Raw genomic sequence first — 27,096 nt, forward strand, 5'->3', positions numbered from 1 at the left:
TCTGCTGCACGTGACTCCTAAGCTGACATTAACCAATGCATGGAAATCCCTGTTCCACCATCCCAAAACCTTCTTTGAGGGAGAATTCCTAGAGCTCAACAGGGACAATTTCAGCTCCACTAAGTTTAATCACACTTGGCACCCTTCTTGCAGAGGGAAATCACCTGCCTTTTGAGCTCCACACACCATTCCAGAGCAGCAGAGAGGTCTGGGGTCTGACAAATGCTGCTGGAGACATTTGTATCCTGGGGGTGTCCTCCTTTCCCTCATGTTCCCAGCCTGGAGCCAACAAATGCCATGTACCCACCACCCAGCATTGGCTTAAGCCACCAGCTGATGTTTTCCTGCCACAGCAGCGATCCAGCGTGGTCTGTCAAACACTTCCAGCGACAGAGCGACAGATTTTAGGTACTTTGAGGTTTAAAAGATCATCCCGATGAGTGGTGGTGCGTCAGCGCCGAGCACGCTTCTCCCATTAAGGTCCCAGATGGCCGGATGCAACTCCACTACGTGAGGCTTTCTAATGCTGACAATACCAGAGTGGGGAGTGAATCAACGCTGCACTGAGCAGCAGGTCTCCCTTTCCCCCCTTACTTCATCACTCATCTTGCAACCCTGAGGTGACATATAGGTGCATAGAGAAATCCAGTACTTGAGTGTTTCAAGGGCCAGTAATTTTGCCTCTCTTCCTCAGCTGCAGGCAGACTTGTTTCTTGATGCATCGTGAGGTGTCCTTGTACGTACCATGAACACACGCATGAAAAGCAAGGGAAAAGTGATCTTATTAAAGAAATCACCCCTAAGAAGCTGCAGAGGACATAAAGTTTTCATGAGACCCCAGGGGTCAGAGGTGTGCCGAAAGGTAATGAACAGCAGCCCCTCGGATGGAGACTGTGCAGCATCACCACATTTGGTGTTTAACCCAAGCCAAGCATCTGAAACCTGCAACTTGAAGGGTGACCTTGCCAAATCTGCTGCAAACTTGCAGAATGCCTAAATAAAGCAGGGGTATTCCTCAGTTTTAGCTAAGAGCACACCAGCACCAAGAGGAAAGCAATGCTAAAGGCCAAACTAAGAACATTATCCTTCAACGAGAAGCTGAGACACATTGTAATGCAAGGGCTCAGGCTGGACACTATGTTGTTTGAGGTAAGAATCCCACTATCTCCAACACTAGCTCAATATAGCACCAGTTTTAGCAATGCTGGAAGCCTGAGTCTAATCCTACAGGGTTTTTAGCAGTTGGTCATGAGAGCAGCCCTAAGCAGGTCCATCGAGCAGGCACCAGTCTGTCCACGAAGCCCAGAACAACTCTTCTCTCACTAAAAGGTAGTTTGATTGTCGGTCCCAAACCAATTTAACATCATGTTGGATGAAACTGCTTGAACTGCTCGGACGTGCAGCTACACCACTACTAGAGAAGAACCTCAGATGCTGATGAAGAAGGGAATTTGTGTGGTGCAGGGAGAGGTTCAAGGAGCACAGGACTAAGGCCTGCTCCGAAAGTCACATCTGTTGCACAAAGGCTATTTCTACCCCAGGAGCTATTTCCAGTTAAGAAGGCATTAATATCAGCCACTCCATGTCCCTGTGTTAACAGCATTAATTCATGCCACATTAAAACACTTTCTTGGCACAATTTATTTTTCTGACCCAAACAAATAAGCCATTAGCGAGTCATTAACAATATTCTACCCTAAATTGTCAGTTGAACAGCCCTGTAAAAACATCTTTAGTTTAAAAACAAAACTGTGCATGCTGTTGATATTAAAACTGCAGTTACTCTTTCAGGAGTACCAGCTGTTTTGTTGCAAAGCATTTTGAACGTACTAATCTGTACAGTAAAGACAAAAACTCAATCGAAGGCAGTAGATGGCTGTGTTAGGTGCCACTCAACGGCTCGGTGACTGAATTTCTTGTACACTTCCAGATACAATATTCAAGCCCTTTTGAGAGTTTGGTTCAGGCTGATCAGCACAGAGTAAGCAAGTATTGTACATTCGTCTCTAAGTTGAAGTGAATTGAACTGGTGTAATTTAGGCTCAATTCCAGACACTCGGCTTCAAGCTACTTCTGGAATAATGCCTCGGCTTTTTCTTCTGCGTGGTTTTCCATGTTAGCAATCACTGGCACTGCTTTTGGCCTTGCTACTCCACACTGATGAAAGCAAGAACAAGTAAAAGGAACAGAATAGGATCTTAAAATGAACAGCTTCTTGCCAAACCAGCAAAGATACCATTCCCCCCTGTCCCGGGCTCCATGGATATTTCTATCAGATTTTCATATTGTGAGCGCTTCTCGGGAAGAGAGAAAAACTCTGGAACAGTGAGTATTTATTAGAATATTCTTTTGTTAAATAAGGGGGGGGGGGGGGGGGGAGAGAGAGAAAAAAAAGGAAAAAGGAAGAAAAAAAGAAAAAAAAAAAAGAGTACTGCAGATTTAATTTCACATCTTGGCTCTGCTCTGACAAAGGAGAAGTTACTGAACTCCGCAACTTCTTCTTGTCCCAAGCCAGGGATTAATTAATGCCCCTCCCAAAACTTGTACCTGTCCCAACCCACCCCCCCCAAACCCCCCCAGTCCCAACCCTTCCCCTTTTATTCCCCAACTAGACAACACTGTTGGCAAATCAAGACAGCATGAAACTTACATCAATAAAAACAACAAAAAAAGTAATGTGAAGTGTGCCAATGCATCAGGGACACTATCCTATTGAACAATGGACTCCTCCACCTAACAATCCTGCTCAGAGTCAGCTGTACCTTTCACAGAGGGAGAGTTTACACATTTCGAGCATGCTCCATGGTGCAACCGTAAGTGCTGCAGAACCACAGGACAAGAGACTGAACACCTGAATTCTTCCCCCCCCCAGGACTTGTTTGCAGGGATACACGTGGTTACCCGGCCGAGGGTTCGTGCAGTAACACTCAGTAAATACAACCCGACGCTTTAGCACAAGTTACAGGTATCCAGTTCACGCGGTATAAGGCATGTGGACAAGAGGAGACACCAGCGGGATGCAGCAGGATCAGCAGGACAGCATTGGTGATTGACGCTCCAGTTTGTCAGGCATTGACCCCACTCTGGATCCCTACCACAGACAATGAATTCAGTTTCTATCGTAGCATTTCTGAGGCTATTCATTTTGTTTTGGCCAAGTGTTGAAAGACCAACTCCTTTTTGTTTCATTTTGATGCAAATGCAGAGACATTGGCAGAAGCTGGAGGAGAAGCAACTGAGCAGCAGGGATGTCTGCAGGTGATGAAAACTCTGCCCTCAAGTGTCACTGCACTGAATGGGGAGATACCGAATGGGGAGTAAACTGGCCCAGCCACCAGCACGGTCACAGAACGTGGAGTTTTTAAGAAACAAGAACAAAAGGCAAACAGATTCATTCCGAACCCCTCCTGCAGGAGCAGCCCAGGATTAAACCAAATTCCTGAAAAATTAAAACGTTAGATTCTCCATCTAAAAAAAAAAAAAAGAAAAAAGTTTATACATATGCGCTGCAAGTGACCCCCCCACAGGTCTGAACAGCACCTGACAGTACAGACTAAGACTTAAAAGAATTGATCTCACATTTGAAGTCTTTTAATTAAAAAACAACAACAAAAAAAAAAAAAAAAAACAACCCCAAAAAAAGAAGTGGCTATGGCTGGGCTGACACAAACGGGACACTTCAGAACACAAGGCAGAGGCCAGACTGGCAGCCTCGCTCGCCAGGCCATGGAAGCAGTGTGACAGGAAAGAAAGGGGCACTTCATGCACAAAATGTATTTTACAAAATACAGATCCCAAAAAAGCCAAAAAAAAAAAAAAAAAAAAAAGCCAACAAAAAGGAAAAAAAAAATAATAATAAAATAAATCCCACCTTGCACTAAATTGCAGCACTCTCACCACTTGCTGTGCCACAGGCTGCTGCTGCCCATGCCTGGCTTGAGAGAGGAGGCATGTGAAAAAGGGGACGGGGAAGGGAAATCCATGTTTCAGTCTGTTTCTCAGAATCTCTCTCACAGGGACCTCTTCAGTCATCTGATGTCAGGCACAGAGCTCTCAGAGTATGTCGTGGTCATGACAGGAGTGCCATTGTTTGCCAAACAACCTTGCCTCAAGGTTTCGAAATACGAGGCCTGCACCGGTTTATGATACTGCAGAACTTTTATGGCATCTTCAATCTTAAACCATTCCCTTTTCCTTCCTGTTGGGAACAGAAAAATCAGCAGATGCAGTCAAACAAAGTTACACTTTCTATGTTTAAACATTACCGCTGAATAGCTTTCAATCGTTATCACGTGCACCAATAAGGCAAGAATCATTTCACTGTGTAGCAAAGTGTCAGTTCAAAAGATACTGGGAAATTTTTCCTCATTTTTCCAGATTTTTCCCCCCCCATTTTTTCAGACTACCCTGGGCACCTCCTCCCAACACTACACTGATGGCTCCTCTGTCCCCATGCCAGGTATTCCTTTAGGGCAGTACATCCACCGTCCAAACAAACTGGCCTTGTGTTTCCTAATTTAAAACCCCTGCCATTTATTTTCCTAGTTCCCCAATTTCTGTTCAAGTCAGATACTCATTTTAAGACAATCCACAACAACACACACCAACCACCACTCAATTCCTATCCATCTGCAAGCTAACCTGAGTTTTTGGTGGACATCACTCATTTCTTACTCTTTCAGTATCTGAAGGGGGCCTATAAGGATGCTGGGGAGGGACTCTTCATTAGGGACTGTAGTGATGTGACAAGGGGTAACAGGTTAAAACTTAAACAGGGGAAGTTTAGATTGGATATAAGGAAGAAGTTCTTTCCTGTGAGGGTGGTGAGGCACTGGAACGGGTTGCCCAAGGAAGCTGTGAATGCTCCATCCCTGATGGTGTTCAAGGCCAGGCTGGATGAAGCCTTGGGTGTGATGGTTTAGTGTGAGGTGTCCCTGCCATAACAGGGGGGCTGGAACTGGATGATCTTGAGGTCCTTTCCAACCCTAACTATTCTATGACTCTATGTTTCTGTAAAAACTCTTCCATACACAGCATGATGAAAGTGAGGGTACAGACACTACAGTGCTACCCACAAACGTCATGTGGAACAGCATCACTTGCATTTGGGAATCTGATTTAGAGGAAAAGAGTTCAAAAAGATAACAGGGAATGATTAATCCACACTGCCCACATGTACTTTCTTCTAGCCTTAGAAAGGACAGCTTTTCATGCTCTTTGCTTAGTATCTTGAAGTGCAAGAACTAGACACATAACTGATGCAGAGGCAGCTGTACAGCTGAATTGACTTCTCCTGGGTCACAGGGGTTACCAAAAGCATCAATCTGACCACAGGTTTTTTCCCCAAGCAACCAAAGGATACACCACTATAACTTTTCTTGACTGTTCTCACAAGGATTGCAGCTCCCAGAGTGTTTTGTCTGCATCAAACCAGTTATTGCTAGCAAGCACAAAGAACTTACCAATATTGACAGAGTCCTCCCAGTCTTCCAACACTTCTGTGACAATAAGTACGTAAACATACGTCCTGTGTTTCCTGTCCCGATTCTAGAAGGCAAAAGGGAGAAAGGACAAAGCTACCGAGGGAAAAAACGCAGGTGGGCACGTGGTGACTACAAGGTGTGAGCTGCCTTGGGATGATGCTGTGGTACCTTATTGCAGCTGCTTTCACACTGCAGCTCGTTCTTTGCCATTCAAAATTGTTGTGTTTAAGTGAGGGTCTGAAAGCAATTAATAGGGATTGCTGCCAAAAAGTCTAGCTTCTAATGTGTAAGGCAGTACAAGGTGGATGGATACCACGCTGTAGGTGTCTATCTGCAACAGGTTTGGTAATGGGTGACAGTGGGAGGGCACCGCTCCTGGCTGCTCCATGGCACTGAAACATTCCCTGTTTCACCGGCTTATCACCAGTGACTGCAACTGAAGTGGAAAATGCAGATGATGGGATCAGCATCCATTTCTATGTAATGGGAAATTTTGGTTATCCAGCTTACTCCACAGCATGCGAGGAAGTGAGTTTTACTCCAAGACAATTGTTTTTTTGCATCAGTATTTCACAGCCTCAATGGTCTGCAACTTACCTCAAAAATTCCCACTAATCTTCCTAACGTCCCTTTCACTCCAGCCTATGGAAAGTTCAAAGAGAAAGAAACATGCTTTAACAACATACAGGTACAGATACATATGTCAGTACACATTTCCTTATTTGTTGTGCAGGAGCAGCTCCTTTAGGGCAGGAAGCAAATGCAGTAGATTTCTGTTAATCCTAAAACAACACAATCCCAAGAAAAAGGACAGAAGTGCAGAACCAACTCCAACCATGCAAGAATTCCCAGGATTTTTTTCTTCTTTTTCTATATTCAAACTATTTTTAATTCAATGTAGAGGAAAAGAAAGTTCTACGGTTAGTTACTAACTGCATACCAACACACTCGGAACGACCAGAATCAGCTCTGAAATTTATTACAGCCTAAGCATGGATACAATTTGCTTTGGGGTTCAGCAGTTCTACCCCTTAAAAATGAAAATACCTTTGAAGCATGTATAAGGCATCCACTTACACCATCAAAGCAACACAACAGCTACAAGGTATTTCAGGGGTGTCCTGCACGCAGTTGAAGTGAGCCAATATAAACACAAAATACTTTCAATGTTGGAATGTGGCCTCCACAACAGCAGCAAGACTATTTTTGATGTAACGCAAAACACAAGACGCACACTGAAGGAAGACTTCTGAGCACAGACACAAATCAAGAGAAGATCTAAGCAACGGTTTTGTCTTCTGTTTGCATACGACCAAAGATCTACCCACTTAACCTCGTTTTCTGTCACTTGTTATACATCCACTCACCACTGTGGCTCAGTCGCCTTCTCAAAGTGCTGTTTCTCATCTCTGCTTCCTGATGCTGCACCATGCATGTGTGCAAAATGCTCTCCCACTCTTTGCCACCAGACCCCTCCTTTTCCCCCCCAATAATTTACATTCCCTTCTTTTTCCAACTGTAAATGGTTGGAACTCAACGCTACAGACAAGGTGAGCTTTTCCTCCAACACTGAACTGGTCTAGATGAACACACACAGTCTGTCATACAATCCAGCTGTGTCTGGAAGGTAAATTCATCTGCCACAGCTGATGGCAGAACTGCCCTGAGAGAAAAGGACTTGTAGCTTCCCCTTCTACAAGCACTCCTAGAAATCTAGGATCCCTTCTGTAACATGCTCCTTGATCCCTGCTTCTAGGAAAGAGCTTTTGAACTGAATCATTATGTTGGTTTTGGACACAAAATTTATTGTCTCATCAGCATTTGTGACATCCTGCTGAGCCCATAGGTGCAGCACTGCCTGTGAACCACGAGGCTATTTCTGGAGTCAAACAGCAATTCCATGAAGGTCAGCGTTCGCACGTATGCGCGCCCCAGAGCGCCCGGGACAGAGCTGGCTCTGACCTTTGTGGGTGAGCAGTTCCATCTCATCCGCATGGCTGCTGCTGCTGCTAACCTGGACTGATCGCTCTCAGAAGTGAGTTGGAAGGCAAATGCTTCAAATGAATTTCATTCAAAGGACTCCTCAGACAGTGAGGCTTTTTGTTCTTGATGTTTTTAAGCAGCCATCTCAATGAGCCAGAGGAACACACAGCTTCCACCTCCACAAATACATATACAAACACATTAAAAGGTGAAACGTAATGAAATGTTACAGGTTAGTAACTGCCTTAAGCAAATCCTCTTCACTTATTCCTGGAGAAGGCTATTGAATTTCTGCTCTCCTTACTTACCTGTAAAGGCACTGAATCAGAAGGCAGGGATGCTGTGGTGATGGTTTAGTGAATTCTCAAGCCTGACTAGAAACAAATTTATCTCCAGGCAACTAGCCAGCCTTGAAACTGAGCATGGATACTGCACAAACAACCTCCCAAGCAGTTTATTCCCAGCTCTAAAACTGTGCTTGAAGTAACACAGGCAGGTGAGGAGCCCTTCCTTTTGTTCTGGTTAAACAGAGAGGTGATGGAAACAACACTCTCTCTACAAACTAGGATCCCTCTCTGTTCTGCCAGGTCTTATTCATCCATAAAGGCACAAAAAGCAATGCCAAGACAAACATACACTGCAGGAAAACCACATTACATTGAATTATCACTTGGACAACTCAAACAAGTGCTAAGGTTTTCTTCACATATGAATTTATCACATGCAGTAGTAAACGGTGACATAATTTAATGGTTTGATTCAAACGAATATTAGGCTGAATTTATAAAGAGAGTCCTTATCAAAGCCTGCAAAGAGCATCAGCTGTTACAACCTGGAGTCCAATGGCTCTCACCCTATTTTACTGGCATAGTAGATTTTAAAGACAACATACAGTATACCCAGCACAGGCCGACTGCACTGTCATACACCTATTTTTGATAAAGCACTTCGTTCACACACAAATAGGAAAGTCACAGTCTCTGGACAACCACACACGCTGTTCAGTGGAACAAACAAAACTGGAAGTGCCACTGATCTTCTCACACAAGTTATTACCACGGAAGTTACTCAAGACATGCAAGAAAATGATCTATAGCTGCCAGGCTCCTCTTTGGGCCAGCTCCATACCTCTTGCTTTGCTATGGGCCAGCTCTTTAGCATCCTCCTGACTTCACTGCAGGAGAATGAGCATTTTCTTAACAAGTTCAAAGCACAGTCACAGGCTCACCCAGGATTAAAGCTGGACCTAAAGCCTAATTTGCACCAGATGACTCAGGAATTTTCTCCTCATTAGTAAATGGATTGAGAATCCTCTGCCCTCATGGGATACAACAGTGTCTGGCAGACAGCACAATTTATTTGGGCACATGTTCCCCTACCAAGCGCAGAGGCCGTGCTGCAATCCTCAGAATACACACATGTCCTAGGAGGATGCTATTAAACGTACCAACCAGCAACAACTGTTCTATCTGCAGGTGTGATAGTAAAGCAAATCAGTCCATCCACAGCATCCCCCAGGAAGAGGCATATTCAGGTATAAGAAGACAGACAGAGCTTGCAAAATGAGCTCTTTTTCCACTGCCCTGCAGATCCAAACCAGTTTCCAACATCCAAGATAGACCTCACTGGAGGAAAAGATAGATCTGGCACTGATGCCACAGTAACAGCCAGCTGATCCAAAACAGCACATGGCTTCAAACCACTGCCGCACGCCCAGAGGGGTGGGATGGGTGTTCAGGACAAGCAACAAGAATCTGGAGGAAATGAAGCTTTACTAGTTCTGCTGTTCATGGAACAACTTGTTTTAATAAAGAAAAATGACTGAAGACATCCAAGAACAGCAGGTTCAGGTTTCAAAGCTGAAAATAAGTTTGGGTCAGATGCAAAAAGCAGCCTGCAGCAACACCATCTGTTCCTAGGGACAGCTTTTATTTCCTTCCATCTGAGCTAAGGAAAATGTGGGTTGGAATTTCAGCTATTTTACTTTGCTCTATTCGGCTCAAAGCCTGCATCTACTACAGATTACTGCTGGGCAAGAGGACTATGGTAAAACACCCAGATCTTTGCTCTAATACCTGCAGTACTGAAGGCAGTAAATCACACCCATGGAGCCTGCTAGCTCAGACAAGTCCTAAAGCCACCAATTACAGACCTGCCAGGCAAATTTTCGTGCTGTCTCTACTGCATTTCAGGGAGGGCTGTAATTATTAATCCAATTCTTTACTGCATTACAACCAATATATGCTTTTACATTTGGGAAGTAGAAATGAATCACCATGACAGAGCAAAGAACTTTAAGATGTTGCACTCACTTGTATGAAGTTCCAAGTACAGGGCAACAGCCAGTAGTGAATTAAGACCACAGTTTGCTCTGTATTACTAAATCTAGGAGGAGCACACCACCATCATCTCAGTCATTTACCCATGGTCTTTGCAATATTAACAAGAAATACCTTCCTATTTTAGCACTGACAGCCATCAATATTCATATTCTAAATCACTAACAAAATACGTGAAATAGAACAGAGTATTTATAAAGCATGTTTAGGAGGAGAAAAGAAGAGATCTCGCAACCAGATCAAAGTACTATCATGATGGACTATATTTCATATTGGCATCAACTGCCTGTTTGATCATAGAACTTATCTGGCTTTTGATTCCCATGAAGAAAGCATGACTAACACTCCCGTAATTTTATAGAACTTGACATTTACTAAGTACTTAAAGGTCAGGATGTGAAAGATGCTGTAAGTGCAAAATGAAACGTCTTTGGGTTTAACAGATGAGTGTGGAGGCTTTTTTCAAAGTCACTCTATAATAAGTGCAATTTAAGGCATCTATTTCTAAAACATGTTCTTCACCAGTGGCTCACACCCATAAAAAAAACCCTAACATGAAACTAATTTTGGGGGAGAGAATGCAACAGCATTAAAAAATCCAAGAATGAAGAAGCAAAACATGTGCCACATTGGCAGTAATGCCTGGTTTAGAAGGGACCATGGGTCTAGAAGGTAACCTTAGAATATACGTGGAGTTTCCAGCTGTGCAAGACTGACCACATCACTTTCAACAACCTGTCAGAAACAAACCTGGCTTTATTCTGCTCTCACTCAGAGCCAGCGTGCTTGTCTACTGCCATTTTGCTTAGGAACAATGCCCAAGAACTCAAGTCACTTCAGATTTATGCCAACAACAGCAAGCACGACAAGTGTTGGTACCTGTCTACTTTAATACTTCTGCTGGTAGAGATTAATATAGATAAGGACTACATCAAACTAGGACAAGGACTTCTGACTCAAACTGGGACAGAGGGATCACAGGTTCCACTCAGAATCGGTATTTCATTTTCATCTTCTAAAACTTGGCAAATCAGAAAGAGGAAAAAGTCAGCTTTCTTTATATGACAATTATTCCAGCAATAACATGGATCCACTCAAATACGCACAAGGTAACACATGAACAGTGAATGCACAAGTTATAAACCTTAGTTTAGGGAAGCGTATTTTAAAAAGAAGATGCATACCACACAAAAAAAGCATGAACTGGGAAAACCCAGCCTATTGTCATCGTCAAAGACCACAAGCAACTGAAAGGGTAATGAGTCTATACAGCTCTTCCAACTGTCTCTTATTAAAAACTGGAAAAAGGCATACCAAAGTCAGTGAAAGAAAGCCCACAAATTCCTTCCACAACTTTGGACCAGCAAGCAAAACACCTTCTTTTAGGATAAAAATTCCTTTGTTTTCATTGACACATAGCAAACTGGACAAGCAGCAGTCTCCTCCTGCTCAGCTAACCTCTTGATCCTTTGCAAGTGACAGATATGCCTGTCCCAGGCGAGAAGCGAAGACATCAAACCTACTGGGGATCAGCCTCGGCTACAAATACCCGAAAAGCCAAATTCACGTGAAAGGATAAGCAAGGATTCCCAGCTAGCATGCACGCCAGTTACCCAGCAGTCTCCTAAAACACCTCCTTGGCCAAATCAATAGCACAAGCTGGGGAACTGGCTGCACAAGTCCCTTACAGCATTACAGCTGTAATACAACAAACACTCCCCTCCATATACACATCCCCAAGCTTAAGACAGTTGTATACACTGTAATTTTGTGTGTAGATTATAAGCAGTGTCCTGGAACACAAACCTGTTTGAGGAAGGCTCTGCACCCCTGCGAGCCAACCCATGCTCCCTACCTCTGCCAGCAGCCTCCCCATTAAGCTGTACAAGTGCTCAAGTAATGTCCCACACGTGACAGGCTGCCATTCTGCAGCCCACTTTCAGGAAAGCCTTTCCTGTAACAGCATCCGACAGCTCCATTTCACATTCCCACCTGACTAGGTGCCACTGAGGTTAGCAGCTGGGCTGATCCTGCGCTTTTGGAGCTCTCCATGTTTACTGCGTGCGGAGCGGCAGTCAGCAGATAGGTGCTTTGCTGGGAATGACTCAACCCTGCCAGGCTGCCACAGTTTGAATTACACTCTCATTCGGCACCGGTCCACGTGAGCCAGGGAACACCAGCTGAGCGAGAGGGGATTATCTCAGCCAGCCCAAACCAGTTTCTCCACTGCAGACTGAGCCCATGCCAAGGCCTCCTTTCAGCCACCGCTGTCATGGAAAGAGAGCGATGCTTCCAAGGGGAGGGGAGGGTTGATACACATTTCTTTGGAGGATTTGGAAGGCAAAGCCATGCATCTCCTGAATGAACCCTTGACTTCTGTATCAAATAACTTTATTATTAGTAATGATTGGGTGGTAAAGCAGGAGTCTGAAGCTAAAAATGTTCCTACTCTTCTGGTTCAACTCACTTTGGCTTGCAATGTGTTTGTAAGATCGCTGAGCTACTGAAAAAGCAGGAGCTGTGTTACAGGCTGGAAACAAAACTTGCAAGCAGCAATCCCCAATACTAACAGGGACCTAAAGGCACTTAAAATAAAACCCCAAAGCAACTTCTGACTCTGTAATCTTTCATATCTTTCTGAGAAACTGCTGCATTACAGAAACATCCAAAGAGAAACACACAACTCAGGAACTGCCACGTTAGATTAGTCCAAAGGCCCAAATATTCAGCATTTTGTCAGGCAGCAGGAGGTACTTCCAAATACTTCAGAGAAAACCCTCCATATACCAGGCAATTGAATAAAGCCACCATTGCAGAAGCTTCCTCCCACCAATTAGCTCTCGACTTCTGTTCTGCAGCACAAAGATTTATAACCCTCTTGAAAGCATTTTTAATCTTGCCTTATATAATTGTGAACCTACTTGGTCACCCGGATATAATCTTTTCATAGTTTCTGAATTCAAGCATGTCTCCAATTTGCTAATATTCAGAAGAGACATCTAAAGACAGGTTTTACACACAAGGCACTCAGCTGCCATTTGCTGCCTTCAAACTCCCTATGAAGAATAAGATTGCTCTTCCAGCTTTAAGAGGAAAATATCCTTTCCCCATAGAGACAACTGATCTGTGTTTATCTCCTTTCTGAAACGGCTTCAGGTAAAAAAATACCCCAAACCATGAAGACATTAGGAGTTTTGGCTACCTTCTACCTAAGTATTACAGAGCCCCACAAAAGCACAGCTGTCTCTTGAAGTCCTCTTCATACAGAGAAAACAAAACTGAGAACCTCCCATCCACACACTCACCTCTTCACAGACCTCCCGCACCGCAGCCACGTTGGGCTCCTCCTCGGGCTCCATGCCACCCCCAGGGACGATCCATCGGTCAGGATGACGACTACTGCTCACCAGCAGCACCTGTGGGGAGCAGAGCACAGCAACGTGGGAACTCCAGCACCGGGCTGAGGAGGAGGAGTTGTTTTTGCTTCCCTCACATCTCCAAACAGCACCACGTCCTTGAGAACACTCCGCTCTTCCCAAGACAACCTCCTGAGCCCCTCTCAGGCAGCTGTGCAAACCAGCATTATCAGTGACACCTCGGCACTCCAACACTCTGAATTATTTCTGCCATTACCTCCCCACCGCTCTGATGTGTCGCAGAATAAATTATGCCTCCACATACCGAAGCGATTTGCTGTTTAATACAGCATCACAGCACTTCCAGTGGAAGAGTTCACTACTCAAAGTCACTACTTAAGTCTTGACAGCCTGGGATACACATCATGCAACAGCACAAGATGGCACAGAAGCTGCTCAACACCTTCTCCCTTCGCAGAGGTACCTTCATTTGATTTCATTGGTACCTTTGGCCTCACCTGCCTCTGCAGTTACACTGGTGACACACAAAAAAGCCAGGTAACTGCCCACTGAAACATTTATGGACACTTGTTTTAACAGAGGTCTTCAACTTCCCTGTTTGCCTCTTCTTCTGCAGCAGGCACCAGGGTCCAGCTCTGTAGTTTTGTTTTAGATGGGGCTGTTCAGTGAGATATTAACAAAATACAACCCTACATTAAGCCACTGCAAAGGAAGAAGGACTTCTTTGAATCAGGTTCAACTGCTCTTCATAAGCTTGCTTTGTGGCAGTTCTCCTTGAAACACCTTTCATTCCAGTGTAATTCTGCTCTGTACAAGCTCACTTTTTGTTTTGTCATCTTCCAGGAACAAAAACCCCAACAATCTCAACCAGCTACAAGTTTTCCCCAAAGAACATTGAGGGGCTGTGCTTATTAAATCTACTTGAAACACATCCACGAGCAGAGATGGAAACTAAAAACAAATACCGGTTTTCAGCTCTCTGAACAAAGCTGGTTCATTAGAGTCATCATGCTATACTTCATAATTTCACTGGCACAAAGCTTAGAGGCAAAGCGACTTGCTTCAGAAACTTTCCAACATACCAGTCCAATTAGGTTACAGGCCAGCTGCAACAGCTTCAGATACTTCCAAGTTAGACTGTGCGAGACACTCAAATCCCAGGCTTTGCTGTGTCTATGCTGATCTATCAGTAGGATAGGAACAGATTTGCACTATTTACCAGGAGGAAACCTACCTACAGAGCTCAAAATCAAACTTGTGACGCAAAACCAAGCACAGGATTTCCAGGGTTTCCCAGCTCTTTTATCTTTCGAGGTCTCTTCTGCCACCTGACCACCATCAATGTGATTTTCCTTCTACAGGCCACCCAGACCAGGCTCAGCACAGGGGAAAGAGGACCACAGAGTATATAACACACAAGGGTGAGGAAACAAGGGGCACTGACCAATGGCTCTCAAACCAAGGGCAGCAAAGCTTAAGGCAGAAACTGAAGAGGGTTCACAACAAACACTTTGGCAACTGTTGGTCTAACCTTTCCTAAGCCTGGAACTGAACTTGCTGTTCTCGAGTGTCAGTACTCCTCTCATCAGCAATCTTCTATGAATCTCATCAACAATGATGTCTCAAAGCCTCCTCTTCCTGCCTCTGTCAGACCCTACACCTGAATCCTGCAAGGCGTAAAGAAGCATCATTTACCCAACACCACCATTTCAATCCCTGAGCACTCCCCAGCCTATTGAACCAAGGCAAATGTACACTAGAAATGAGTTAAGCTGAACAAGCCACCTTAATTCTGCAGTTTCCTACTGGAGATGCTCACTACCTGACGTACCTTCTGCCTTAGGTTGCAATGGAGCAGCATTTACTATATAGTAACATCCCATAGTATTTTGCCTTCCAAAAAGAGAATCCCTTTCCCCCAGCCATCCAATCCACATGAAATATGATCAATAGTCATGCCTGAAGAGGGAATGGAAACTATTCATCCTCAGAGCCTTCATGGCTCAGCCAGCAGCCGGGTGCCATGGGCTGGACTTCCTTTGTCCTGACCCATTACCAGAAGAGCTTCCACTGGAATTCCTCACTTCAGCAGGTGACTCTGAGGACAAAGTTAAAAGAATAGCAACTGACATTTCCCGTATGTTTTATTGTTGGATAGAGAAGCATCATCTTTGTCATTTCCGATTTCAATTCAGAGTTCCAGCTTGAATTAAAAGAACCAAGAGAAAAAGATGAGGAGAAGCTGCAGAAAGAGACCACAGCACACTTCGTACCACTGAACTCCTGTCACCTTCCACTTGTGAGAAAAAGCATCTGCTAAGAAAACCTCTGCACAAAGTCCTGTACAGGAAAGCCTGCTGGCCTGCTCGGCCCGAGACAATGCTTTAGCAACACACCAGTAGGAACTTTGAGGTGTAAACAACAGGTTTAGGCAAAGTAAATTAACTTCAGCTGCTCCGGCAGTTGAGCATTTTCTGAATAGAATTAACATGAACAACCCTCAGTGGGAAGGAAAAACCTGTCATTCTCACACTTCTATGTAATCAGACTATTTCCTGTTTAATAAAAAGGAAATCCCATCAAGAGAGAACAGGAAACATGCCCTACCAGGTCATTCTTTTAAAACAGCTTTAAACAGGATATTGCTACCAATGAGCTCTCCCAAGACAAAGGGGCCTAGTTCCCAGGGTCTTCCTTTCAGGGCTCTTTAAAAAGGGGTGCACAGTGTTCCCCTTTTTTCCAGTCACTAGGACTTCACCTGACTGCCATCACTTCAAATATCATGGAGAGTGGATGGCAACGACATCAGCCAATTCCCTCATGACTCTGGGATGTACCTCATCGGGTCCCATAGACTCATGTAGGTTCACATTCCTCAGGAGGTCACAAACCTGCCCCCCTCACAAGGCAGCATCATTCAAATGTCTTACAAACTGCCCCCAAGGCAGTAAAATGAGATGTGCTGATAAACAGCCTCTCTCTCCGAAAGCCCATTAGTATTTGGGGAACAGCCCAAATGCTGTCCCTAAGAGAAGAGCTGCATTCCCCTGCAGAAACCTTTCCCCCCAGTAGCTGAATGGGCAACCATAAAATACCTGGGGAAGGAAAGATACCAGCTAAGCAGGTACAGAAGAGATGCAATAGCTCGTGTTGCTGCTGCAGCCAAGCCAGAATTATCTGCTAAATTCAGAACACAGGATATAGCATCAGGGTAACTTACACCAAAAAGACAAAGCAGAGAAGGGCAATTCCACATTCACTGTACACCGTAACATGACAAAAACCCATGTATTCAATTGCTCAGTTAGACTGAAAATTTCCAGTACACACAAACTTTACAAAATAAAGAGTACATTGTTTTCTAAAGGACCACCTTGTGTGTCCTAGATATCTCCATTTTTGCTCATTAACTTCTTAATTACACTAAACTCCTGATTTGGATATAAGCTAAAGAAGAGATTTTAATCAAAACAGTCGTAAAAAATACACCAAAAATGACACAACTTATTATTTTACATCAGACCCAAACACAAAGGAAGGTTCCTTTCCCATTTTCTTCTCTTGGCCTACAAAGGGGTTTAGGGGCACAATTTGGAGTCAAGTCTTGCAGGCTTCTTGGAAAAGCATTTGCAGGTATCATGTCACACAGCCAAGCTCTGTTTTCCAGGCTTTGAAAGCCAGTGATGTCATTTCAAAGCAGGGAAATGAGCAACAGGAGCCTCTGTGGCAATGCACAAGGCGGCCCCGAAGCAGCTCTCCCACAGGATCAAACAAGTAAGAGAAAGGTAAGAAAAACAAGCAAAGTTTGAAGCCTGCAGCAGGGGCTCCTAAACAGTGCTGGATCGTGGCCTCATGGTAAGCAACCTTCAAAGCAGCGCGCACACCCAACTCCAAACAGCTCCAGAGCTGCCCACCAACTTCTCCCTAGGGGAGACAGGAAACATGCGGAGAGACCTAAGGCTGCCTGGGCCGCCACACGCAAACCTCGGCGCTCCATGGGAAAAGGGAATAGTGTTAGTCACTGGATAAATCTGGGAGTCCCTGACACACGATGCTGGGAGCGACCTAATTCCTTACAAACCTTTGTATGCACATCAGTCGGTTTGGGGTTTTTTCCCTTCTTTCTTTTTCTCACCCAGAAATAATGGTGCTCTGCAAAGCAGAAACCAGGCAACCAAAATGAGGCGGAGAATTCATTCCCAGTTAACAGAACAGGGACTGAGGGATTCCCAGGTTCTTTCATGCTATGGTGGATTTAAACAACCACCACCACCCATAAATAAAACAGGAGTAGTTACGCTGTAAGGAACACAATTCCTAGAAAGAGGCTCCACAGCAAAGACAAAAGGACTACAGCATTATTAGATGGGCCACAACATTATTAGCAAATGAGCTGTGAATCTTCCAGGCTCCCAGGCAGAGCCAGTCCTACCCACACGCGCCAGCCTAAGGACAACCAAGCTGGCAGAGTCAGTAAGAAACAGAAGACAAGATGTTAAATGCATGGGGTTTGGGCCAGCCAGCATCCTGCTGCCAGAAGCCGATCTATAGCTACCGGCTACTGAAACAGCCTCTGCACTTTCTTTCGTGCTTTCCATCAATATTAAGCCACAAAATGTATTTTGCATAGCGTCTAAAGCACATTTAAACTCATCTCACCCTTCAGCGTTATTTATCAGAGCGGAGACTACAAGAAAATAACGTCTCACAACACACTATAGTGAAACTGGGCGAGAAGATGGCTGACTTCAATGATTTTTGGCCTGTACAATCTGTCTTTGTTTGAAAGTTTCAATTTAATAAGAGTCTCTGTATGCAGGAGTTTGGAGTTGAGCAGTGCTGGAGACTCTGCAATTCACCCTATGACCAGGCAGGATATTGTAGCCGGTGCAGCTCTGTGTCCAGCATAATAAAGACCTTTCATGCTTTACTCAAAGTTAACAAACGTTCTCACAATCCCAATACACCCTTACTGCTCTTAATGCATTTATATCTGACAAAACTGGGATCTCGATTTGACCCCATCAAACCACTTTTTAACACCAAGAACAGCATATGCTGACAAATTAGCTCAAGAGGAGCAGGAGGGGAAAAGAGACACAGCAGTTAGCAAAGCCAGGCAAAAAATAATCTCATTTAACTGCAGAAACACAGCCTCAATTACACGACAACAAAACAGGGGCTTTGCCAAACTGCTAAAGCAGGATGGTCTAAATACACAGGACAAGGTTTACATGAGGGCTTCTCCCACCCTCTTGCTATTCATGGCACGTTACGGAGTTAGCACATAGTAGTAACAAGTACAGCCTTTGGTCAGCAAGCTTTCAACACGACAATAGCTTTAGCTAAGACAAGAATATGCACAACCTCAACAGCAGGCCACAAAGAAACCCTTTCCTGACCATTACAGCACATCCCCACAGGACACATTTCCTTAGACAAGTGTTACTTCCACACACACACACTCACACCTTGCTCCATGGCACAATGCGACCTAACTTAGCGTGGTACCTAGAAACTGGAGGCTGGGAATTAACAGTGACAGCTAGAAGGTGAAAGTATTTGTGCTACAGAACTTGACCAAAGCAAAGCACAAGTTTGAAACAGGAGCAAGAGGTGAACTGGAAGAAGTTCAAGTCATTTCAAGTGTTTTGATTGCACCTACAATACTATAACCATAGATTTAGGCTGCTACTTAGAATAACAAATCACAAATCATCATGTGCTGCACTGGCTTCAAAATATCACAGTCATATTGCTGCTGCTACCGCTTTCTTGTGACTTTAAGAGCGACTGCTTATTCTCACTGAAGAACACAATCCGGACTCCTCTCCCTCCATCAGAATTCTGTTTTAGATAACCACAACCATTATCTGCAACATGCCTTTCACAGCAGGGCCAGGACAGAGAAAACAGCTGAAATGCCTGAACCAGCAGCTACTTGTTTCAGAAGCAAAGGGCTGATAAGGAGGCACTCCCACTGAAAGACCCCAACCCCGACAGCCTGTTTCTGCCTGTCAGAGTCAGTTTGTTGACCGCTCAGTACTTGCACACCTCGTCCGGGCAGACTTTTTCCAGAATGGATGCCTGCTTCTAAACTGCCTTGTTTAATAAGGAGGGGGTATCACAAAATTAGTATTTAGGCCTTTTACACAGACCAAATGACTCTGGATGTCAGCAGCTGCACAGGTATACACTTACGGGTTTGGTGTCTCTGCCCACGGCAGGGAGGTTGGAACTGGATGATCTTAAGGTCCTTTCCATTCCAAACCATTCTATGATTCTATGAGTAACAAGTCCTATGCATAAAATAAACCATGCAGAAACTCTACAGCCATGCAAACTCCAGAAGCTTTTCAGATGCAAGTAGTTAATTCTATGTGTTAACATCAATACATGTTATTTACACAAGAAAAAGTAACCACCCAAGTCAGTCTGAATTAAAATACCATTCAAACCATCTGAAGCATCTTAAGAAAAAAAACCCTACCCAGGAGGTATCCCTCTGAACTTTACATGTTAACATGAAAAGTCTGAGAACAGAGTTAGCGTGTGTTAACCACTGCACAACAAAGCCAGAAAGACATATATTGCTGTATCAATGTGCACAAAACGTGGAAGGTCCTGACTGGTCTGTGCAGTCAGTGTCTGGATGGACTGAAAACACTACTGCTTAAAGAAACTGAGCACCTGCTTCCCAACTGCTGGGTAGTACATACAGCCCCTGAACACTGATGTTTACAGTTGATAAGGTAGAGGTAAGAGCTTCTTCATTTCATTCTGTCCGATTTTAGTGGACAACCACACACAGAGGTATGTGCAAACCAGGAGAGACTTTCCTTATCTCAAAAAAATAAGGATAAAGTTCAACCACATCATCATTTTCCTTCAATTGAGAAGGGAAAGAGCTGCTTCTCCAGAACTTGAGACCCCCATCCCTGGATAAATCAGGTTGTCTGGCTGCAGTTCCTGCTGGTACACCCCAACTGCTTGTACCTGCCTCCTCACTCCAGCAGCACATCTGAGCAGTGCCGAGATGAACCATGTCAGGGAACCAAGCATAAGATTCAAAACACCAAACCGAAATGCACAGCCACTAAAGAGGGGGACAGGACAGAGAGTGAGGAAGGAAAGGTGGGAAAACCAGCTACAGCCTCTGCTCAGGCAATAAATGGATCTGAGATGAAGCTGTCAAAGATGCGTTCTACAGAGGAGAAGAGGCAGCAGGGTCTATCTCATCAAAGCAGGGCTGGAGCACACTCCCTTCTCTTTCCATATTCATCACTTGCTTGAGTTGTGGCAGAACAAAACTGACTCCGTTCTTCAGTTTCACAACAGCTTACAGAGCTTCCAGGAAATTAAGTGAAAGTTTAACAATTTGCATCCTTTCCCAGTTTGGGAAAGTACAAGAAACCATGGAATTGCTTCTAAAATTGTTTATTCATGGAAAAGCTAAACCCTTTTTAAGATGAAAGCTAGGTTCTGCAGAGGTTTACGCTCTTGCAGGTGGAGAAACCTTGCTACAGGCACAGCTGAGAGCGACTGGAGAAGCACAAGCAAGAGAAACATTTACTGGCCTCTATCCTACTGGAGATGTGGTAATGTGTTAGCAACAGACAGGGAGAACTTTAATTGGGTTTCCACCACAACCCTTTTATGTAGCTGAAGGGAACGCATAGAGTCAAGCCAAGCCATAAGAACAGAGATTCTAAGGCTATATTCCATGGAAAGTTCGATGACCACACAATGTGGGCTCCCTTTATACCCCAACACTGAAGTACTCCAAGTGGGCTTAGCTATTGTTATTTTTATATTGGAGCAAACGCACAAAGGATGGCCCAGGAACACTGTGTGATCATCACTGTGTGTCTACAGTCAAAAGTTGAGAACTGCTGTATTACAACGCAGCTTGCTTTAAAACTGACCCAGCAAAAGCAAGAAGAAAAGGGTTCGTTTGCATTCAAATTACTTTCCCCAACGGAGGCTGTGGGGCTACATAAATGTAGCTTTGATGAGCGGGCTGGCCCTCGGCAGACCCTGTGTGAAAGTTCTGTTTTCTCCTCTCAATTTAGATTTCATTCACAATTAAGAAAAGATGACCAACCCCGGATCCTATTCTTTCCAAAGCATTTCCTCCAAAAAGTCTTTAAAAATACCAGTTGTTAATGAGCAGCTTGGCCTTTCACCAGATACAATGCAGGCATGCTTAAACCTGTAGCTGGACCAGTGTGGGACTTAAAGCCAAACGGTTCCTTTTGATTTATTTTGAAGTATAAAGCAGAGATGCTGCCACTGAGCAGGCTTCCATCTGCTTCTTAATAGTAAGACATCAGTGAAATTTTCTGGCACATTTCCTCATCGAAACAGCTGGTCTACACAAAAAAAAATATACTTGTGTTATTTAAAAATAACACCATAATAGCAATAATGAGAGGCACTGACATCACACGCAGTAAGAGGAGTGATTTCGGAGGTAACACGAGCCTGGGATCTCTTGATCTGCACATTCTCCTTCCCCACTGCTGCAGAAGCAGCAAATATCAAGGGAGTTTACCCTAAAAGATGAAAATAGCAGGATCCTGGCGTTCAGTTGCCAAAAGGTCCTTTGAAGTCTGTTCACACTCTGAATGAATCCTGCTGCTTCCCCTGTTCTCCCTCTTGCCCAAAGAGGCACCACACTGCAGCGCCTTTGCTGTTTAGGAAACAACACAGATGCAGATTCTTTCCACACGGGCCAATTAAGAGACGTATTTTTTTGCTCTATTTGAGATCCACATTTAAATGAATTCTCCCTGTACTGCTTTTTAAAGGCATACTGTCACAAAGACACCTTTTCAGCCAATGCTTGGTCTTCCAGAAATGTTCCAGAGCTTCTTTCATGTCCAAAAGTAGTAGCTTCCAAACTCAATACAGGGAAAATGTGCAACCACCAGCAGCATAAGGAAAAACTAAAGCACTTCAAAACTAAAAAGAAATCAAAGTAAGCATTATTATGTTAAGAACCTTTCTTTGCAAATGTAACGCCTAACCAAAGACGTGCTAGTTTAGCAATCTCCACTGACTGCTGAGATTGTAAAGGAAATTAAATCTATGAACTGAAAGTTAGGGGGTAAACACCTAAAAAGAAAGGAAAAGCCTGCTCTGGAAATGGAAACAGGATTCTTCTTATTTCTTCTTGTTCATTTGAAATTATCTCATTAAGGAACTAATTCAGGGTTCAAAAAGGGAGAAAACTTGTGTGGTTTCAAATCCATAGCAGGAAACGAAGAAGAAACTCAAGAGTTCAGCTCTACTATTCCTTGAGTGCTTAAAAGTAACCAGAAACAGCCAATCCTAGGAAAAAAATACTACTTTAATACAGCAAGTTTAAATTATTTATCAAAGCATGCCTTTTCTATTTATTTTTCAACAGAAAGCTTTTACTAGATCTGTAACTAACATACTTTGGGTTTGGTCCATGTCCCCCCCCTTTTCAAATAGATCTCAATTCTACTTAAACAGAAGTAATCAATAACAACATGTCAGTGGCACCAAAAAAAGTTCTTATTCTCCAAGAGGAAAAAAAACCCAACCAACCAAGAAATCTTTCCAGACATGCTGAAGTATATCATTAAGTGTGTATAGGCAACACCTTTCTTGTCATTGAAAAAGAGCAAGTAGCAGTAAGATTAAACAAGCAGACTTCTCTCAACTTAAAATTTAACTAAGTGCCAACAAATGAGAAGAAAGCTAAGAAATAATAATAAAGATAAATTAATAAAAACCAAGGTTTCCTGCTTGCTGAGGTCAATACAAGCATAACTTAAATGGCTTCTCAACCTTTTGACCAAGATCAAGAGCAGCATCTGCGAATTGAGCCCATTCAGTGTGGCTCCATCATCACGTTCTGAAATGCATCTGTTGAAAAAGTCCACTCTGTGAGAGGAGAACACAGGATGCAGTTCCAGCTCTGCATTAAACACACAGAGACCCTACAGAAATATGGTGTTTGGAAGGCTGCGAGATGTCTCCAGGAGGCCACTACAAACTCAAACAAAACTGTCATTCATTGCTTCACCACTTCTGTGGCTCGCTCACAAAGAAGCACATCATGTATGAGGGACATCAATCTACATTCCATACTGTACCACTTACAAAGCAGTTAATGCTCCTTCCTGTGTCACAGGACAGCTCACCACACCACCTGATGATCTGGGGGGATCAGAGACAAGGCCAAACATTAACACTGAGCAAAGCTCAAGGGAGATAATGATGCTCAAGAGCCTCCATGGCTCTTTGGAATGAGTGTGCTTTTCCTTCCTCAACCATCTTGGCTCAGTACTGTGAAACCACCACGTTAACAAACCTTTGCGTCACCAACACCATAAGGGACACCAGTTCCATTGCCCAGGAGATGTAAGAGACCACGGGGTAAGTTAGAGCCCATGTGATGTTGTAAAATAAAGAGTAACCACCAGTCAAAGGCTGACTGCATCGAGTGGCCATTAAAAGTACATTTCTATCTTCACCCATACTGCAATCAAACATGGTCAAGCACCTAACTCTTGAGAAGAGCCTTGGCCTTACAAACTGTCTAAAACCCCATGAGGAAACTCAGACGCCTCCAAACACCCATGCTGGTTAAGCCCAGTATCCTTACAACACGATTATGTCCCTCTTCATAGTTTGCCCAAAGAACCATAAATGTCCTGAAAGTCAGTGGGAAGGGACCAGCTATAAGGAACGCTGCACCAAAACACAGCGTTTTCACTTCAGACCATTGATACTTGCAATGTTGACGCGCTTCACCATGACAGCACAGCTCCAAAGGGTTTGTGAAGCCTCCTTCCTCACGTTAAATAGTAACCGGCCAGCATGGTCATTTACTTTCCTCCAGTGAACTGTGTGCATTCCCCTTCTGATTTCCTGTAGCTACAAATATGATAATCAGGGGAACAAAGGCTTTAGCACAGCCGCTCAGTGAAATGAAGTACACCTGACTCCAGAAGACGCATGGCCACGAGCCCTCCAAGCCCACGCTAAGAGGACATCAAACCAAGGATAGCGAAACACCGCACATCCGAGCAAAGTTTCTCTCTTTAACTCCACGGGCAACAACACAACATCTTAGCAACACAGCTGCTCTCAAACGAACCAATCCACCTTTAATTCCCACTTCCTCCCAAGCCTCTCTGGACAGCAACTTCTGGCACTCCATCAGTCCCCTTTTATCCCAGTTTCTTTTTATAAATCCAAGGTCAGGTTTCCTCTCCCATCTCATGTGATGTGCTGGACTGAAGTGCTGCCAGCGTGGTCGGTCCACTCCGCTGCCAAACCCCATCCCGTGCCACAGCGCTCCTTACCAGACTGTTCCACCACCCCACCGCACAGTGCCTATCACTGAGCATTCTTCTCATGTTTAGAGGAGAGAAATGAAGAGGAAAAGGAAACACCAACTTTTACAGCGACGCCTCACGTCAACCTAAAGGGGAAAAGCCCCGCTGCGGCAGAGGCACGGCCCCGGCTTCGCCCCCCATCCCGGCCCCGGCCCCCGGCCCTCACCTCCTCCTCGCTCTCGCTGCGGAAGCACAGGCAGGCCGCCCGCTTCTTGTAGCCGTCCCCGTCGTAGGTGCGCGTCTGGTTGGACTTGAGCTTCATCATCCTCCGCTCCGAGGGGCGGCGGGGTCGGGCCGGAGCGCGGCGAGGCCCGCGGCCTAGAGGGCGAGGGCGGGCAGGACCCGCCGGGGCTCCCGCGAGGGGCGGGCGGGGAAGGACGGGGAGAGGAGGGGGGGGCACGGAAGGGGGGGCCGCCTCCCCGCGACAGTCTCTGTCTCGGTCTCGCTCTGTCTCCCGCAGCCGGGAGCCGCCCGCTACTCGCTGCCGCCTTTCGCCCGCCTCATCCCTCCCTTCACTTCCAGCCGCTCCGCCGCCGCTGCCAGCGCTCCGGCCACCGCCGACGACGACCGCGACGCCATCTTGGGGCACGCTACGCAAACGGCGTAGAGGCTCCGGGCGGGGGAGGTGGCGGCTAGTCCCTGCTGCTTCACGGTGCGCCCGCCACGCAGACGGCGCAGCCCGGCTTCCAGAATCGCTCCCCCCCGCGCAGACGGCGCCACCACGCCTCCACCTCGACGCTAGCCCTCTGAGCCAGCGGCGCAGGCCGCCTTCGAGAATAAGACGGCTGCTCGTAAGGCGGCGGGCGGCTGCGTGCTGGGCGCCCTGGCAGTTACGCAAAAGGCGCCGGGGCACGGCCGGCCGCCGGAGTCCGCAGGGCACATGGCTCCGCTTTGACAGCGGCTCTACGCAAAGAGCGCAGACGCCGGGAAAGGAAGAATACCCGTCTTGCGCAAGGCGGGGGGGCGGTTTACGCCAGTGGCGGAGCTCGGTTACGGGGCTCTCATTGTACCCCGAGGCAGGAGCGGAACGGACGGGACACGGCGGGGCAGCCCCCGGGCTCCGCACCCCGCAGCCGCTTTTCTGCACCGAGCCGCATGGGGAGGGAGCTCACTTGCATGGCCCCCCAGTACCGCAGGCACTCCCTGCCCCCATGGCCGAGCAGCCAGGATCAGCATCGCCCCGCTGCAGACACCACACTCGGGACTCAGCAGCAGGCCGAGGGGTGCCACAGCCGCAGCTCTGCGTGCTCCCCCAGCAGGAAAACCCTGGCCAAGGAGACCACATCCCTGAAGAGCATTTGCCCAGCACTGGTTTGGCTTTAACATCCTCCACTGCACAACAGAGGCAGACACGGAGGGTAGGACTTGTAATCTTCTGACTCTGTAGAGGGTAGAATGAAGGTCTGGATCCCATCAGAGGCTCCATCTGGAAAGGAGGTGCCATGGACCAGCCAGGACCCTTGGCCCCATCAGCTCAGGTGGCTGAACACTCACAAGCTTTGCAAGGATGAGGACGGGCTCCGCTCTCTACCCCACACCAGCAGGTTCATAGACTGGTAGATTAAAACTGTGGAGGTAATACTTTCCTTGTGGAAGAGTCTAGACTGGGGTTCTTCACCCCAAAACAAAAGCCATTTTTACCTGCTTGTTTGGATGTTCCCTTTAATAAGTCAAATATTCTATTAGAAAGTAGGTGGCATTTCATACCGACCACCACACGCTGGAATACTCCAATTAATGTGAAATAGATGCCTACTTTTCCATGAGGCTAAACGTTTTGCTTAACGCATCACTGCTTCCCAAACAGAATCACAACTCTAAATGAATACAAGTGCAAACATTGTTGCTATACAGGAGGATAAACTACTAAGAAATAAACTCCCCCAGAAAGAAATAAATCCCATGCCCAATATTTCCCTCATCCCAAACCAGGGCTGGAACAAACTCTCTTTCCCCTGGGTTCACACCTAGGCTATTAAACCACTTACCAGGCTACAGAAACCCATTCCCAACTAGCATCATCCCGTCATTAGCCAGCGAGTGACATCTGCTGGTGGGCAGCGCACTGCAGGGCGCCTGCCCTGCACCTCCCTGTCACCAACACCCACCTTTCTGCAGCCACACTGAATTAACACAGCGATTCAGAACTGGGATAAAGGCCGTGCTCGCCTGCCTGCGCTGCTTCTGTCCAGTTCACAGGGGCTGACGCAGCTGAATTTGCTGAATTCTCTCTCTGAAAAACAGCGTTGTCTCAGCCCCGCTTTCCTGCATCACTGGAATTACTAGAAATGAGCATCCGCCTGGCCAGAGAACTGCCTGCAGTGCTGCCATGAACTAAGGCTCCTCACTCCCCCGTAACTAACACCTCCACACACTAGCAAAACCCTAAGGACCAAACCTACAAAGTTCCTTCTCTGTAACCAGTTTTCTAATCACAAGTTACTTCACTGCTGTTGTTTCACATGCCAGAGGTCTGAGTCACTTCTCTGCTATGCAAGCTCTAGATTTATGCGCTTAAGACACAGTGATGCAACCCAGG

At 45.6% G+C, this 27,096-nt stretch overlaps 1 protein-coding gene across 1 annotated transcript; it reads right to left on the reverse strand.

Moving 5' to 3' along the window:
- Positions 1 to 1,623: 1,623 nt before the first annotated feature.
- NUDT3 (nudix hydrolase 3) lies at positions 1,624 to 25,165 on the reverse strand. The gene is made up of 5 exons (XM_065698728.1): positions 24,724 to 25,165; positions 13,111 to 13,221; positions 6,081 to 6,125; positions 5,463 to 5,547; positions 1,624 to 4,198 (listed from the first exon to the last, which is right to left on the reverse strand). The coding sequence occupies exons 1-5, from the start codon at positions 24,820 to 24,822 to the stop codon at positions 4,029 to 4,031; spliced, it is 510 nt and encodes a 169-aa protein (XP_065554800.1). The 5' UTR covers positions 24,823 to 25,165; the 3' UTR covers positions 1,624 to 4,028.
- Between the last annotated feature and the right edge of the window lie 1,931 nt (positions 25,166 to 27,096).

Source organism: Lathamus discolor, chromosome 19, assembly GCF_037157495.1.
Source record: "Lathamus discolor isolate bLatDis1 chromosome 19, bLatDis1.hap1, whole genome shotgun sequence".
Taxonomy (NCBI): Eukaryota; Metazoa; Chordata; class Aves; order Psittaciformes; family Psittacidae; genus Lathamus; species Lathamus discolor.

What these genes read in the sequence shown, in the direction of transcription:
- NUDT3 (XM_065698728.1), bottom strand. Translation starts at nt 24,822, where the DNA reads ATGATGAAGCTCAAGTCCAACCAGACGCGCACCTACGACGGGGACGGC. An exon ending in TGCGGGAGGTCTGTGAAGAG is followed by an intron (nt 6,126 to 13,110) that starts GTGAGTGTGTGG and finishes AACTTTCCATAG; the next exon opens with GCTGGAGTGAAAGGGACGTT. An exon ending in GGAGGACTCTGTCAATATTG is followed by an intron (nt 4,199 to 5,462) that starts GTAAGTTCTTTG and finishes TGTTCCCAACAG; the next exon opens with GAAGGAAAAGGGAATGGTTT.